Genomic DNA, 18129 nt, shown 5'->3' with positions numbered 1-18129 from the left:
AAAACGAAACGACGATTTAATGGTCCTGCAAAATGTACGGCGCTATTTCAGTGTAGTGGCATTGACCATCATAGGAATGGCAGCAGTATATTTTCACGGTAGCTGTGACTTATAAGCTCGCCAAGAAAACTTTCCAAGTAGACCAGTTGTCGCGTATAATGTGGTAACATTGATTGCTGCTGTTATGGCGTACTGTTGATTTGTGATAGTCGTTAGCAGCCTTTAGGGGTCGCTGCTTTGAATGGTTTCCCAAAAACTGGGAACTTCTAAGACTGCAATGTAATGGGATAAAGTTTGTGTCCGTTACTTTCGGTGGGTCATTCTTTCAGGTCTTTATAACTAGTAATAACCAAAGGTTACGGAGTGCTAGCGACAACGATCGAACTGGTCAGGACGCTTTTGCTCCAACGCTGCGCTTTGCGTAAGTTTCACGTGACAGATGGTCAAAACACGCGTGATCAGATTACGAGTGATAGAAGGTCCAAACGCGCCTGATCATATTGCATTCTGTGCATTCCATTCATCCTTAGTGGAAGTCCAAACGAATGCTGACTACATGCATTCGACGCATGCGAAATAACTACCCGGAGATAAGGATTACGGGCTCCTCATGTCACCCGCAATACAATTTATAGTGTAAGTAGAATAGTCCGGCAGTTTTCACTTATAGTGTGTTAGGTTTTTCTGAGAGAAATGACTTACTTTGTAGATATGGTAAACTGATTTAATTTTAAAATTTGTACACTTACACACGTAATTTTGCTTTTCTTTAGATAATGGGACTGTCTTCAAAGTATTTAACAACGTATCCGGTGATTATAATCCAGTGATTTTGGAACAGATCCAAGTTTTTGAGGTTTGTTTCGTAGACTTCTAGGAGGAAAAAAGACCAGTGTTTATTGAATAGAAGCCCTCTAGCAGTTTGTTTAGGTCGGCAGGTTCGTAACCATCAGTTTGCGCGGAAAATGCGCACCCTTTACTTCTTGTTCTTCCTCTTGTTTTCGTTTTTGAAAATTTTTTTCAATTCCTCTATGGTATTTTCTATCACGGGACAGAAAATCGGCTTTGTACACCGGCCATTTTTCCACTCGCAATTTTCAAGGTATACGCTAGCACATTGCAGTACCTAACAGGCCATTTCCGAGTTCCCCCGAGCCTCTGTATCAAAACAAGGTTAAGTGCTCAGTCTGTGATATGGAAATAATTTTTCATTCGATTTGATTCTCATGCAAATAAAACTCATTTTCATAAGAAAGGTTTTGCACTTGCCCTCATTTTGAAAGTGGGGGGGGGGGGGGGGGGGTTGAAACTCGCAAGTAGCCTATTGGTTCTTATTTCTATTGTTTATTAACCAATCACAGTGTTCCAGTCTTTGAGATATGTCAATTTATTTCCCTGTTTTGCATTATATTTCCTCCTTTTTGCACTGCGTTTACTATTTACTATATTGGATTGCTCTCATGCAATAAGATTAATATTCAGTAAATTTTTAAATCCAAGGCAGTAAAATACTTTTAAATACTTGCTTCATTTGTTGGTCATACTGGCTTGTTAACTGGGGTGCGTAGCACGCCTAGTTTATAAAATGGGAAGATAATTGTGGAAAAAATGAAACCGATCAATTAAAATCCCAGTAACCCAGAGGGCGTTGCGTGATCCATAAAGCATATTTGTCCATCTTCACAGTCTGTTTTTCGGTCTTTAATGCAAGCAACACACGCCTTTTGGCGGTCTAATTTTCGGATAAGGATAAAGAAGACTCGTCCGACGAAAACCGGAACTTTGAGAATTTCGCACACAAGTTCATCTCATAGTCTCATTGGCGAGGGGGTAAATAAGCGGCGAAGCTTCGAGAACGCAAAGCTTCACCGTACCGGGAGCTTCAAATACCAACTTGAGAGAAAACGAATACTGAGCAAGTTACTTGCTAGTACAAGGTTTCGTGACTTAGCATCCTAGAGCTTGCAGTTCTCAATGCGGCCCAGAATTTTGCTTTTGTTTGTATCTGTATCATTAAATTTGTGCGTGATGGAGTGTTATGCTTCTCCTAATTTCTGTGTTTCTGCCTATTCAACAACTGAACAAGCACGATTGATGTTAGCATTAGCGAATATGGATAGACTTTGAAGTTCACAGCTCGCTTTAACACCTTTTGATGGTGTTGGGTTTTATAGTGGGTTGTTTTCTCTTAGAAGCTGTTCGCTGTCTGTTATGGTAAACGTATCGTTTTCATGCAGTACAATAATTCTAGGTTGTCGGAAAGGGTTTCCGACAAATAGTCGGTCTCGATATGGTTGTCTAAAGATCTTTAAGTCACAGATTTGTCCTTCTATGTCACGGGGTGGTCGGCAACAAGGTTAAATACGGCAGCCCAGTTAAACTCGCTTTGAGTATCTTCTTATCAGTTCCTTTTAATTTGCAGAAACCAGATCCTATCTATACAATGAAATTGTTTGAGGTGAGTTAATCGTTACAATTAAAAAAAAAATGTGTGATTGTGTAAATGTGTAATGCAGGATATCCATATAGTATTTTCTTGAGCTCTTGTAAACTTCTTGTTAGGACGTGCTTACTACGGTAGCATACGTACTGCTTTGTTTTCTTGTGACGGGTGAACCTCTACTCTGGGTACAACTACAAAGTGCAGATATCCCACTTATAGAACACGGGCCAGTTTTTTTCTACCCTGCGAGCAAGCTCTCCTATTTGGGCGAGCCTCGCGAGAACGCGCGAGCGAGGGGCCGCTTGCGGCTTCGCCGCTCGCACGCACGTTCTCGCGAGACTCGCTTCGCTCGCCCAGATAGGAGAGCTTGCTCGCAGGCTAGTTTTTTTGCTAACTGAACACGACAACAAAAGCGTTTTGGGGAATACTGTATGGCCATTGTCATAAGCAAACATCAAAAACAGAATGTACAGCTCCAGTGGTAAAAGTGGACCTTTTATTTGACGTCCTTGTTACTTTAAAATTTAAAATTTTAAAATTGTGTGAATACAACAACCGTTTCATCATTACAAAGTATACTCTGAGTCTGTTTTGTGTTAAACATTTAGGCAGTTACTTGTACAGGTAATGGTTACGAAATATTTTGACCGTAGGATTATGAAGTAAAATATAAACTTGTTGTTTAAGTGAAATTATGGCCGCTAGACAAGGTAGAGCTACTGCCGGAGAAATAGTTTATTAGCAGATTCAGACTGTGGTCTGTGTGTTGTTACCCGTCTGAAACTAGTTATTCCTTTGCAACATAAATGATAGCGCCTTGTTTCACACAGTGTAGTATCCGTATTTCCACTGCAATGATGTTTGTTTTGTCATCAGGGTGCTGTGTATATTGGCAGCAGCTCTAATGTTGTAAAGGTTCCTGTGGAACATTGCAATAGATACGTCAGCTGCAGGTAAGTTTTTTGTTAAAACGTTAACTTATTGTGCGGTCAAATCCGGAGCCTTTGCTGTCCACTAACTGCTCGGGACATTATCACGCCTCTCGTACTAAAAAAGATTACGTGTTCATTATTAAATCATGGGGACGGAGATATATTCAACATTTGCCGTTAGAAGGGCACCTCTTAACCTGGGTTTGAGATTAACGCTAAACAAAGGTAATTTCACTGGCATTCATAGTAGATCTATTGGACATGTAAGAGTCATAGAGCAACCATTGAAAAACCTTTTTACTGTGAGCCCTTGGGAACACTGACCTGTCACCATAGTGCTCAACAAAATCTTGTTCTATATGATCAGTTTGAAGGTGAATGTCTAAAGGATAGTTAAACTTTCAAGGTCAAGTTGTTTTAACTGGAAATTTTCCTCTTTGCGTTTGTTAGGAAAAACACGTCGGTTTGTTGCAGTATACCCGTCAACTATGAGTTAAGATTGTTAATTTTATTTTGCTAGGACTTGTGTTTCCAGTTTGGATCCTTACTGTGGTTGGAATAACAACAAATGTACAACATTTGAAGAAAAGGAGGGGAGGTATGCGGTGATTTGATAAATGGAAATTTTGCACTTAAGTACCTCTACAGAGACAAACAAAAATTCGCAAATAAACGACTCTGTGTAGATACGGAGTCGAACTTCGCAATTAATTAATTGCGAGTTTTTTTCTTACTTACATATACGAAGCAAAATTTTGCAATTAGTTAAGGTGACTCGACCCAGTTTTTTGGGGGGGCTACCACCCTACTTTGAAGCTCTCTGGTATCCCCAACTTTACTTTTATCGTAAGTCTAACACATAGAATAGATAACATATAGATCAATCTACAATATAACGTAAAATTGTTGGCGATCGGAGTAAATGTCACGTGGTTATAATGCCACGCCCCTTTGAGGTCTGAGTCGAAAATCTGCTGTTGCAGGCAATTTCTGGTGAAAATCTCTCGGCTACACATAGCGCGCATTAGTGCCTTGCGCTGAACAGAGTTTCACCAAAATCGCAAAGACCCAATTCGAGAAATTCAGCGGTTTCCAAATTTAGGTCATAATTTATGCGAAAATGATAAGCAAACTTTACACGGATTATATCTAATAAACTATGAGATTCATCTCTTAATTTTGGGCATCGTTATAACAGAAGGGTCCTTGCAAGTCAGCAAAACGCTTTAGGGCCTTGTAAATGCGCGCGATTTTGAGCAAAGCAAACATATAGAAATTATAGTTTTCGCTATTTGTTGACGTTTGTCAGCGTTTAAGACGTTTGGCTGACTTCCGAATGCTCACCGAGATATTCCCGTCACGAGTTGGTTTAATTATTGGCTTGCATTAAACCTATGAAAAAATGATATTTTTTTAATAGTAAGTAGATTTAGTGTGTAGCACTTCTTGATTTTTTTGCAAAGGTACAAGAAGCACGAGAATTGATTAAAAAATTTTCAGTTAAAACCTCTATGTATCACGCGATGGCCTGTCTCACTGTACCAAATTATCAAATCTCGGTGAGCATTCGGAAGTCAGCCAAGCGCGGTCATTGCACGCGTGCTGAACAAGAATGCTGTATAATGACAGACTAGAAACAATAGACAACTCCCAAAGCACAAACTCAGCCAAAACGCTAAAAATCTTCAATGTTTACTCAAGTTTGGGCTTATAGAAGATAATGTCACAGTTTTTCAATGACCATGAAATTCAGTGTCCGGGTAGTTAGTTAATCAATTGTGGCCGTGAAAAAATTTGAAGGAAAAAAAACTACGAATTTTTAAGAAAATGCTTTTTTCGTGAGAAAGAGTCTTAAACGCTGACAAACGTCAACAAATAGCGAAAACTATAATTTCTATATGTTTGCTTTGCTCGAAATCGCGCGCATTTACAAGGCCCTAAAGCGTTTTGCTGACTTGCAAGGACCCATCTGTTATAACGATGCCCAAAATAAAGAGATGAATCTCATAGTTTATTAGATATAATCCGTGTAAAGTTTGCTTATCATTTTCGCATAAATTATGTCCTAAATTTGGAAACCGCTGAATTTCTCGAATTGGGTCTTTGCGATTTTGGTGAAACTCTGTTCAGCGCAAGGCACTAATGCGCGCTATGTGTAGCCGAGAGATTTTCACGAAAAAATGCCTGCAACAGCAGATTTTCGACTCAGACCTCAAAGGGGCGTGGCATTATAACCACGTGACATTTACTCCGATCGCCAAAAATTTTATGTTATATTGTAGATTGATCTATATGTTATCCATTCTATGTGTTAGACTTACGATAAAAGTAAAGGTGGGGATACCAGAGAGCTTCAAAGTAGGATGGTACCCCCCCAAAAAAACTGGGTCGAGTCACCTTAATTGCGAAGTTTTACTCTAAATACATATTAATTACACTGATACAAATCTCGCACTTAACCATTTTTTGTTCACTGCGACATTTGTCTCTGTTGATATCAAAGAAAAAATCTGGCACTTAACCATTTTTCCTTAACTGCAAAATTTCTCTCTGTTTATACTGAGAAACACAAATCTCGCACTCAACTATTTTTCGTTAACTGCGAAATTTCTCTCGGCTGATATATGAAAGAAGCAAAACTCTCACACTTGACAATTTTTCGTTAACAGCGAAATTTCTGTCCGTTTATACTAAAAAACTCAAATCTCGCACTTAACCATTTTCGTTAACTGCGAAATTTCTCCATGAAAGAACACAAATCTCGCAGTTAACCAGTTTTCAGTAACTGCGAAATTTCTCTCTGTTTATATGAAGGAAAAGAAATCTCACAGTCAACCATATTCGTTAACTGCGAAATGTCACTCTGTTTATATGAAGGAACACAAATCTCGCAGTTAACCATTTTCGTTAACTGAGAAATGTCTCTCTGTTTACGTGAAGTTATCCATTTTTCGTTAACTGCTAGATTTCTCTCTGTTTATGTGAAGAAGACAAATCTCGCAGTTAACAATTTTTCATTAACTGCGAAATTCGATCTGCAGAATTCTTCATATCCTACTCAGCCTCATTCAATAATTGCTAATTATCAAAACTAGGTCTTGAAACAAAAAAGTACATCTCCTGGTTAAGTTAGTCGTTTCTTTTTAAATATTTTGCACAGAATAAATTATAGAATGCACTTCTACTTCAAGAAAATATGGCATCACTACTGTAGAACCATTGTTTTCATTACAAGAAATATTTTTTTATTGACAGATATCCAGGTACCTGTGAATAATTCTTGCTAAAGTTGTTGACCAATTTTTTTATTTGTGAATGGTTAATACGTCAAATTGTTCCATAGAGTTTCCAATTAATGATTAGGAAATGTTTATCAGATATTTCTCTGTGAGTTTGAAGTTGCTGACCTTTTTCTGTAATAAATCTTCAAATTGTTCACCTAGGTTGAAATGAATAGTATCGTACATCCAATGCGAAAGTGGCCACTAGTTTAATATTCTTTCGTTCATATTAATAAAATCACCCCGAGTAACCTCTTTTAAAATAATACATTCTTTGGAATTTTTATCTTGATAACATCGTTAGCAAGGCTCTTTTTAATGTAAACAAAGAATATTTAAATTGGTGGCCATTTTTGCATTGGGTGTCAGGCCGTTGGGAGGATCTATTTCATTTTGGACTTTTTCATCAGCCTTTTTTCTTTTTTTCATGACACTTCATTAAGTTGTTGACCCAATTTAATTTTTTTTCTGGAATTGTTCCTGTTAATTGAGGGTGCGTTTGTCTCATCGCATGAAATAAGAATACCCCAAAGTTCTTGCAACTGTCATTTGCTAGTGGTTTTTGGAACACTGGAATGCTGATAGTATCTTAATATTTCGATAGTAGATTTCGATAAGCTACTTTGCACAGAATGCAAAAACAAAATATTCATTTAGTGAATTCTAGGGATTATGCCTTCTATTCTGATTCTGGAATAGGCACCCTGAATTGAAAAGTATCATGAGGTTCTATTTCAATTAGGACAACAGCTATTTTTTTCACAATAACATTGTAGAAGACAATCATGGGTAACAGCATTGCAAGCTGGTACCGTTTCAGTTGCCATGGCAATTTGAGAAATATTTAATAGGCAACCAATATAAAATCAAAAGTTCCCAATTTGGCAACCTTTGTTGGTGATCGAATGTAAAGAAGGCTTAGTTATAACCGTCAATTTATCTCTGCTTATGCACTCTGGAGACCTGAGGATGGTCTTCAAACTCAGTCTTCTCATTATAGCTTGGTTTTTGACACCTGTAAGAAGCATGTTCTTGGCACTTTTAGGGATGATATCCGTAATCAGAGTTGCTTGAAGAAAGGATGAGTAGAGCCCCCTCTCAACAACGTTAAAGATTAAAGTAATAGGGCGTTGTTTTGCCCCAGACTCAAATGATAAAAAGATGTTGTGAGTACGGCAACGTAAGAAGCATATTCTTGGCACTTTTAGGGATGATATCCGTAATCAGAGGTGCTTGAAGAAAGGATGAGTAGAGCCCCCTCTCCACAACGTTAAAGATTAAAGTAACAGGGCGTTGTTTTGCCCCAGACTCAAATGATAAAAAGATGTTGTGAGTACGGCAACGTAAGAAGCATATTCTTGGCACTTTTAGGGATGATATCCGTAATCAGAGTTGCTTGAAGAAAGGATGAATAGACCCCCCTCTTAACAACTTTAAAGATTAAAGTAACAGGTCGTTGTTGTGCTCCAGACTCAAATGAGAAAACGATGTTGTGAGTACGGCAACGTCCCGAATTTGTGGAGTGTAAATAAACTTTGCTTCGGTGATTCTCTTTTTTCCCTCATTTTTAACGCTTCTATGGGCTCATTTAAAGATGCTATCGTACTATATGAATTTTTTCTTCCATTGACACGCACGATTACCAAACGTACCAGAATGTTTGTACTGCGGGTGAAAAGTAAATTGTTTTTCATTCAATCTAAAAAAAATGGGTCAATTCATAAAAGTAGAAAGTGACTAAGCTGGGATCGCCAAAATTACATATTTGCCCAAAAGTGACAATGGTGTATACAATTGGCCACAGAATAGACTATAATGGGGGTAGGGGCTCTGAGAGGCCAGCGGCACATACCCAGCCAAAATAAACCCAAGTACATGGGCCCCCGGGGGTTAACTGCGAGATTTTTGTTTCTTCACATAAACAGAGAGACATTTCGCAGTTAACGAAAATGGTTAACTGCGAGATTTCTGTTCCTTCACATAAACAGAGAGACATTTCGCAGTTAATGATATGTGGTTAACTGCGAGATTTGTGTTTCTTCATTGTAACAGAGAGAAATTTTGCAGTTAACGAAAAATGGTGAAGTGCGAGATTTTTATTCCTCTATATAAACAGGGAGACATTTCGCAGTTAATGAAAAAATGGTTAAGTGCGTGCTGCTTGCAACTTCAAAAATAACGCTCAGGAGACATATTTGTTTGTCTTGGATCTCTGTTTTTGTCATTTACCTGCAATTTCTTTGGTTACTTTAAGTTCCATAGCGATTGAGGGCGAGTAATTGGCAAAATTAAACAAAATAAACTGGACTGCCGTGACACAGCCCCTTTAAAATGGTCAACTGCGAGATTTGCGTCAGTATATTGCAGGATATTCACTGATTGAGTAGCCAATCAGAGCTTGGAAAAACACTATCCACTGTTTTAGTATACATTTCTTTCAATTATGGTTATAATGTGCCCGCAACGAGCCTAGAAACGTAGAAAGCAAACGCTGCTGACGCTTCTATGCTATGTCAGCAGAACGTTAAGACAATGTATTTCAAAACACTGAATCCTAGGCTTTTTAATTTAAGACAGTGATTTGAGGTTAGGTTTTTCTCTGTGGTAATATGCAAATGCTGCAAATTTTCAACTAGTTTGCTTGGTTCCGTGCACGTGGGAATTTTGATGGAGTCAAAAAAATATCAAATAAAATTCAAGGCGTTTGTTGAACAACAATAAGTAACTTAACATTACGTGTTGATCTATTTTTAAGGCAATTTTTTTAAAACTGAATAAAAAAAAGAAGAATAGCGTTGATTTGATTTATTGAAATAACCAGCATTCTGGCCCATGCAAAAACGCAGCTTAATCAGGCGGGCCTATTCATTTAATGTTGTTAAAAGAAATAATTTGTAATAAGTAATTTTTTACTATGAGATTTTAAAAATGAAAATTTTCAGCTCGTTCATGCTTAAGAATTTTAGCAGCCACTGGACTTGAAAGCTCTCTTAAACGCCTTTTCGCAAATGGTCACCATTATTTCAATGAACGTGAACAAGATTAAACTTCCCACTACAAAAGGGTTTACCATAGTGCACTAAGGCTTTGAAACATGGTTCACGGGAGCAACCTGAATTGAAACAGGTGTATACTAAATATATACAGTATATGCACAGTATGCAATGAAATACCAGGTGAGCTTTCGCGCGAAAACATGATATCTTCACACGTGAAAATAATGTGAAAAGATCACCGTTGCTATGGCTACATAATAAATCGCGCCTTTTAGCAGGGAAAAAACTGTTTAAGTGAAATGGTTTGGTATTTCATTAGTGTTTATATAATATACGAGTAGAACATTAAATGGCCCTATCTCTAAGCGGCCATGTGATATCCTCTATATCTACACTGGCAAGTTAAAAAAAAGGAGAAAAGAAAAATCTCGCGCGTGTTCTTTCTTGAGTATTTCTCTTCTCTGTGTAGGTTTTTTTTACTGCAGTTGTTGTTGTTGGAACTGAGCTTTGTAAACGTACTGATATCTGTAAATAGATCTAATTAGTAGGGTTTTCTTATTAAAAGCCGAGGCTTTCGTTAAGTAATCGTGCACGGTGTGGCTGATGGATTTTTGTTGGTGAATAGACACAAACCTTCCTCGATCTGTTGAGTGTTTATCTTTAAATGAGATGATAAAAATGAATGGCGTTGTAGATGTGAAAAGAAATACAGCGGCCAGTGATGCACTGAACTTACCTAAAGCGCCCAACAGTATTGGAACCGCCATTCTTTCTCTTTTTTGACTATAATTTTGAGGATTCCTTTTTGATATGAGGCTTTTTTGACTTGCGATTTTGGGGGTCGTATGTATAGAGGGGTTTATTACAGGAGGTTTACAGTAGTTAGTGTTGTTTTCCTTATGGCCTGACAGCGTTTGATTTTCCTTTGAACAGTTACTGGGCACAAGACATTGTTCAAGGAAACTTTTCAAAAGTCTGTCTTGAAGGTATACTATCCTTTGTTTACGTTAGCTAGTTTGTGTGTGTCTGACCGAAGCATACCAATGGACAAACACAAGAAACACTTTCATTATTATCACTCAAAATATGTAACAGTTTCCTCACAGTTAGCGTAACTGTCTTGTAGATGCCGCGTACAGAGGAGTGAGTATAATTTATTGAAAGTAATGGTACCACTTTTAGAGGTGAACCATTAATAAGGTTGCTTTTGTTCTTTTTCTTATTAAGAGCCTCCAACATGCTCAGTGATAGTTACTCGTGAACAAGTAGGAGGGATTACGAGCCTTAGCTGTCAAGGAGAACGTGGTGTACCACTTCCTACGATAACTAAGTGGACAAAAGATTCTGAACTTGTAACTGGTCGTTCATATTACAACGTCTTGCCAGGGAGAAGTTCTGATCAAGGACAGCTGGAAATAAGTAACTTCGGAATAAGTCACGTTGGGGTTTATCGGTGTTTTGTTGCTAATAAGATGGGCACTTCTTCTTGTGCTATAAATATCAGAGGTAAGTAAAAGGCTGCAATGTGCTACGGTAGAAGAAGTAAGGACTACTCAAATAGTTTGGAACTCATTAGATAACAAAGACCCAAAATAATTATGAATAACGTGATAGGTTACCCCAGGCCAAACTATCATGGTTTGGTCTCCAGAGCATTCTGTCCTTTCACACTATACTCTTTTGTTTTGTGTCCAGTGAAATCCATAATTTTCTTATCAGTTGAAGGATAGTATTTTTGAGAACTGTCTTCTTTGCTGCTTCTAGGAATTTTGCCAGTTATCGCATCTGCCCTCATTAAAGTCAATCAGACATCGTTATTTGTGTGTAATGCGACTGGTCTGCCAACTCCGCGTGTTTCTATCTACAAACTGATTGGAGAAACCAAGTACGTGATAAACGCACATCAAACTCAAATCGGCGCAGACTCGGGTCAGCGATCATACTTTTGTGTAGCAGAGAATGAGTTTGGCTCATCATTTGGTGAGACCGTCCGTATAGAGGGTATGTAACTGCTGACAGCTTACACTGCTACTGTCGACAATTTTACCAACGTCTGTTTGCCACACGAGATTAAAAAAAAGCTATCGCTTGGTTGTAAATTCCTTTTGTAAAATTCGACAAGTTGATGATCACAAACTTAATTGCAATACATGGTACAGTCCTAATAAAGACCTTTAGATTCGAGGACGAGAACGACTACGAGTACGGGATTTGATTTAAAGTTTTTTCCTGTATTGTCAAAAATAGACACCCCGGAATTCTTCATTGTACCTTTTTTCACCAGAAAATTTAGCACTGTTATCGTTATTGAAGGAGGTTAAGACCTCTCCCGATTGCAAAATGCTAAAACTTTGAGAAAATCTCGTACTCGTAGTCGTTCTCGTCATTAGAATTTAAAGCTCTCTATTGCAAGTTTGTTACAGAGCCTGCCAACATTTGTCTAAATAGCTGATTGGGTGATACTAACTACAAAATAGTTATAAAACAGTGTCATGAATGCCTTTGAAGAAATAGACGTTTCGGGTGTATAACCCTACTTCAGAGTTCAGAAAACCGTTATAACGGTGTAACAAAAACGGTTTTCTGAACACTATAGGAGAGTTATACACCTGTATCTTCAAAGACGTTCATTACACTGGTTGATAATTTATTGCAAATATCATTCTATCAGCTATCGAACTGCAAGTGTCATGCATCCGTAACGGTTTTTCCGTTCACCATTCATTTACTTAAAAAGTTTGTGATAGAAGTCATGTGAGTTACCTAGTCATGGGTCAGAGTCGGAATGTATAAAGTTGATTATTACTTTATTTACATGGATAAGTAAGTCTATACTTCCATGGTTATTAACCTTCAATTGCGTCTTCGATAGAGACTCTCATTTGTGAGAAAAGGAGAACAGGTTCATACGTTTTCAATCGTCGACCGTTTGATCCCAAAACATCCGAAGATAAACCTGATGTACATCAGTCTCGTGATGTCTGGACAGAAATTTTTAACCAGTAATAATTGTTATTTAGTCTTTGGTTATTTGTGGGCCACGTGTTTTTTGTTTTTATTTTTCGCAATAACTCTAGTCTTCAATTTTTGACAGATAAACAGGTCGAAGCGGATTTGAGACTAACTAATGAACAATGGAGTTCTTCACTTTCTGATGAAAAGTCGCAAGAATTTATATCCCTGACTGGCAGAATAAAAAATGTGGTGCGTATGTATATATACTTTTAATGTGTTTGTTCAGTTATTGTGCCGTGTACTTATTAGGTATATAATTCATTTTTATGAATACTCATCATATTTGTTTTAACTCGTTTCAGCAGAATGGTGCTGTTGTTGTTGTTGTCATAATGTTTTATTTTTAAATATGTTTACTAATCATTTCAATGCTAAATCATTTTGTAGGTGAGAGAAATTTATTCCAAAAATCCTGCCTTTATTGGTTTCAAGGATATTTCATTCAGGTGAAATATAATACTAAAGTTACTTGTGTATCATCGTCGCGGTTCAAATTTTCCCTCCTCAACTTTAGGTTATCTTAGTGATCAGCAGTCAGTCCGTAAGAGACTGGTCTGACTTCAAAACATTGGTGTAATACAAGTGAGTTGATGGGCTTTACAACCCCTGCAGAGTGACATTTAGTACGTTTCAGGAATATACAAATGGAAGTAGCGAACAGTAAAGTAAAATGATCATGCCAGCACGCTCAGTCTTACCAAGACCCATGGACACTAAACCTAGAGTTAACTAAAAACTTTAAATTTACAATTTAGACTTAGAGGGTGGATTTCCATTGTCGCGTAATTTTTTTTTCCTTTTTTTTTTTTTTGCTTACATGCGTAAAATTTACATTCGCAAATAAAAGAGATGAAACCTTAAAAGATCGCGCGTAAAAGTGAAAGTTGAACCTCGCCCACCTTCACGTTTAAGCGCTACACTTCATTCCTTGTCTCTATTTTTATTTATGCGTGCAAAATTTACGTGCGTGTACACGCACGTGAAAATTAGGACAGTGGAAATCCACCCCAACCCGAAAGCCACACCTAGAGTTGGTCGCTGTCTTTCTTACTCCCTTTAATCGACCCCCGAAAAGACGGACATCTCTCTGAGAGGGACACATTGTGCCTGTCCTTCAGTTGTCCTTCTTAGAGAAAGTTGACTATAGATATGTTTTACAGGAAAGGAAGTATTATCTGTACGATGGTCCTAAACTTCGCTGCTGAACCTGCCAGCAAAAACTCTGAATTGCTGGAAGATTTGCAAGAGAGAGTATCTTCTGGTAAAGTGGGACAGTTCAGTGTCGATGCCTCTCATGGTCTTAACGTGGAGCCAGAAGTTGGTGAGATATTATTTACAATCGTTTCTTACATAATTTTCAACTTGTTAGATTTTCACGTGCGTTGTTCCACAGCTATAACCTTAATAAAGAAAACTGTTTTAAAAACTAATCAAGACTGCAAAATTCATACGATGCAAACGTGTGTAACTTTTCTTACTTCCCTCAACTGTGTAACCAACTTACCTGTTTATAATATCAACGTCTTTCCATAACGTAAGCGTTCGCCCGTTGTCACGTGCCTGAGTTACTTAAAAATCGTAATGGTTATCAAAATTCTGTGTGTTGATTAACCAAGATAACAGGATAAGAAAAGGTGATGGAATTTTAATTTCTTTCAGCGGCGATGATCTGTTCAGTGCTGCCATTACTTTTCTATCACGCAGCTTCCATACATCTCTTGCGTCCTTTTTCACCATAACATTTCAAAACCTCATTTGAGTTTTCTGCAAAGCTTGGCTCTATTCCATTGCTGATTATACATGTACTGTTAAAAAGATTATGAACGCACTACAATCAATTGGTAGTACTTCTAAAATTCACATTTGACCAAGCACTGATCATTTTGTTTGCGCATACATTGGTTTCAGAAGTAACAACCATCCAACCGGTTTTTAGTACTGTTCAGGTGACCACTGGTAGTCTGACCCCAACCAGGAAAGGTAATTCCCATTTAAAGTTGCGCATGAGTTATGGAAGTTGCGTGTTTGTTTGTTTGTTGTTATCATTACATCAAGACACTAGCCGTGAAAAAAGGCAATCAAACCGTTTATTGTTATAAACAGCTCACATTTTCAAGAAAAATTTGATTGATTGAAGATTTTCTCAAGGTTTGTACTGTGTTGGAAACTAGTTAAATTTCCTTCAAAGTGACACTTTCGCGTCAATTATTAAACGGCGTTAGACTCAGTGCCCTAGCTAGCACTAGTACCTGATTGCCTCCTTTGATTACCCGATGTGTAAATGTTTGTTCCATTTCGCCGTTGAGACGCTATTGGAGTAGAACAGGAGGTTATGGATATGCAAAGCAGACTAGTGACTAGCAACTAACTATAGGAAGTCACTGTAGGTAGCCACTGTTGTACCTGATCACAAGGTCTCCACCTTGTATTTGGGGCACCGTGGTCGAATTCTGGCGTGAGTAGTGAAAAAATGGTGTGCCACAGGTTTATCAGTTTTTAAAACTGTCAAGTGTAACCCTCGTAACCCTTCCTTAATGAATAAAATTAGTTATGAGAAACAGAACTCATGCACCATGATCGATTGAGAGAGCAACTGCATTTCCATTTACTGTCGCTCGCTGACTGATCGTAGGGTTACAAAAAAGAAATTGTCAGGTCCAGAGAGTTTGTTAGACGAGTCTGTCTCTTTATAAAAACTATGTTGTGTTTACTGTATTACTTTTTTGCAGACCCAACCCCCGCCCCGGATAAACAAGGTGGGTGTCTCTATTAAATTATTTGATTTAAACCGACTTTATGGATTCATATTGACGATGCTGGAAAGAAAGTGTGTTTCTAAAGTCTGAAATAGTCGTGCCGCCAGTTACAGCTGTTAACTTAAAAAAAAAAAAAACAGACGTTTTAGCGGAGCAGAGACGATAAACAAATGTAGTAAAAAGGGTGATTTGCCTACAGAGTTGCCTAAACTTCTAGTCTGTTCCAGGAAAAACCGCGAGGGAGGGGTGGGTTAGGAACTCTCTCTTTCCCTTTCGTTCCTTCGCGCCTCATTCCACTATCTGAACTCCTGAAATAGGCTGTGTACTACTTTATTTTTTCACTTTGAGAACCCTTTTGTAAAGCAAAAAAATTGGCAGAAAATTGCATGCTGCCTGTGAATAGGCCGTCTGATGTAGGGAAAGGGCAGAAAAATAACAAAAATACAGCTGAAGAGGCAGGCAATGGGAAGGCCCAATAAAATAAAAGAACATTTTCCTTCTGTTCACTTGCCTTGCTCGTCTGTCTTTACGTCAACCTGAAAGAGTATGTCTTTTTAAAGTAGCATTTCTGGTAAAACGGGTTAATTCGTGTCCACTTTCCAACATTCGTTGCCCCTTATTGTGTAGAACAATGTGTGTTTATAGTAAATACTCAGTTGGACAATAACATAGCACAACAGCAGTAAGGTAGGTCCAGTTGTCGTCACGGGACCAGTAACAGAACACATTTTTTTCCAAAATAGAAAACAGAGACAATGGTTTGTTTGCCGTAGCTGTGGTGACCGCCATCTTACTAAGTCTTATTCTTGGATTTGCGCTTGGAGTAAAGTTTCATGGTCAGGTTATGAGTCACTGTAAAGGGTCCTCTGAAGATCCAGAGTCATGTGACGGACCAAGCAACAAAAAAGTTGAGGGGGTTAAGTATATCAGATCACCACCCAGAGATGAAAAAAGTAAAAGTGAACCAAATACCACGAAAAGTCTGCTTAACAAGGAACGAGATGAAACGGGTGAGGCCGAAGGTAGCGATAGTGATAGTTCCACCGCTGGTAAGATTGGAAATGAAGATGACGGAAATAATACATTTTCAAGATCTCCTGCTAGATCAATATCACCAACTGTGTCCATTACTAGAAATGACAAGAAACCGCCATTAAGAAACGGAAAGATGTCTGTATGCTAGATAAGAACCTCTGCTGCTGTCGTGTTGCCACTTGCCATGGCCTGCTTCTAGTTGCAGTTAGCGATTACCGGCTTAGAAACAAGCAACGTTATGGTAGAATTGTAAAATCGTGTGGGGAAACTTTGAGTTTATGACGTATGTATGTGGCATGCTTGTGGGGGTTGAAGGAATTGTGACGCCGTTGTTACCTGACTGTCAGCTCGCCGTGGTTACGTGACTGTCAGCACCCCTCGCCGTGGTTACGTGACTGTCAGTACTTAACAAGTTCACTCAGAGGGGCACATCAAATGCAAGACCGGCTAAACTATTCTATTATCATCCGCGGCAAACATTTACACTCATCTCCACTAAATCGCAATGAAAAGGGGCTGCATTTGGATTTGCTTTACTAGCTGAAAAGAGCTAATGCGTTAAGCAAAAACAACAACATCAAAGTTTGAAGCCGCATGGCATTGGAGTATTTATTTTGATATGTATATAGACATTTTTAAACGTAATGTTAGTTGCGTAGCGGGAACAAACATTGAAGGTTTCCTGACAGAGCGAAAGCAAGTCTTTTTTTTTTCATCCAGTCTGCTTTATTCATTTGTGTGTGCGTGCCTGCCGTCTTGGCACGTTAGGTTGTTTACATGACCATTACATAACCACTGCGATTTCCCACGTCGGTATAAGGGGTTGTTCTCACGGCGGTTGGAAGATCCTAGCGCCATATTTTTCCTGTATTCAGTTACTCTTTCTTTTTTATTAGAATATGTTTGATAAGAATATCGAGGCTGAAATTTGCGAAATTTTAAGAATATTTTAAGAATAAACCTGAGGCTGAAATTGTGAGAAGACTATAATTTCGTGTGTTGAAATCTATAAGTACAATACAATATGTTTTTACTTATTTAAAATTATTCCTTTGTTTTAAACGGCAAAACTAGCCAACAAACGAAACATCTTCACTACCGATAGCCAAATGTCCAATGACGAGTGGTACATGTAATGTATTTTTGCAGTACAAAATATGTACAATGCAAAAGACATGAACTAAGAATAGAGAATACATGTATTAAGAATATTTTCAGCCTAAAATCAGCAGACAAATAGGAATATCAGCCTGGGCCGGAAAAACAATATTCTTGTAAAAAAGAAAGAGTGTAACATGCAAGGGTTGTACTTAGTCTCCCTAGCACTAGGATCTTCTTAGCTGAGAAGTAGAAGATCCTAGTACTAGGGACAAACCAGATAAAACTGGCGGTGAGTCGTTCAGTGGGTAATCACGGCAAGTGATAATTGTGATAATTCTACTGAAATGTAGAGTAGAAGGGCCCAAATTACATTTTTGTCCCAGTCGCCCGCCATCTTTAATTCCTACTATACTAGGTAACCACACGGTCCGGCACACGGACCGAAATTTCTGCATGTAAGCCCTGAAAAGTTGTTTCTTCAAGTGTCTTGCTGTTGCAAGGACCTTCCTCCCTTCATTTAAACAGCCCCTGAATCACACTCAATATAGTCTGGAACGGATAAGGCATGTA

At 38.2% G+C, this 18129-nt stretch overlaps 1 protein-coding gene across 6 annotated transcripts in view; it reads left to right on the top strand.

The window, feature by feature from the left end:
- The window catches only part of LOC140936332 (semaphorin-1A-like), a 58184-nt gene extending 41011 nt beyond the window's left edge, over window positions 1-17173 (top strand). For 4 of the 6 annotated variants that reach the window (XM_073385788.1, XM_073385789.1, XM_073385786.1 and 1 more), the window contains 13 exons: window positions 774-856; window positions 2423-2458; window positions 3320-3396; window positions 3896-3973; window positions 10586-10638; window positions 10880-11158; window positions 11417-11653; window positions 12747-12856; window positions 13055-13113; window positions 13828-13988; window positions 14576-14647; window positions 15397-15423; window positions 16167-17173. In XM_073385788.1, coding sequence (XP_073241889.1) covers window positions 774-856; window positions 2423-2458; window positions 3320-3396; window positions 3896-3973; window positions 10586-10638; window positions 10880-11158; window positions 11417-11653; window positions 12747-12856; window positions 13055-13113; window positions 13828-13988; window positions 14576-14647; window positions 15397-15423; window positions 16167-16606 — 1712 coding nt within the window. In that variant the 3' untranslated portion in view covers window positions 16607-17173. The remainder of the gene's footprint in view (window positions 1-773; window positions 857-2422; window positions 2459-3319; window positions 3397-3895; window positions 3974-10585; window positions 10639-10879; window positions 11159-11416; window positions 11654-12746; window positions 12857-13054; window positions 13114-13827; window positions 13989-14575; window positions 14648-15396; window positions 15424-16166) is intronic. The other 2 variants (XM_073385787.1, XM_073385791.1) reach the window with 2 other exon arrangements.
- Window positions 17174-18129: the final 956 nt, after the last annotated feature.

This window comes from Porites lutea, chromosome 5 (genome assembly GCF_958299795.1).
Source record: "Porites lutea chromosome 5, jaPorLute2.1, whole genome shotgun sequence".
Classification (NCBI taxonomy): domain Eukaryota; kingdom Metazoa; phylum Cnidaria; class Anthozoa; order Scleractinia; family Poritidae; genus Porites; species Porites lutea.
Note: the sequence above shows the minus strand (reverse complement) of the source record. Positions and strands in the feature narration are given on the sequence as shown.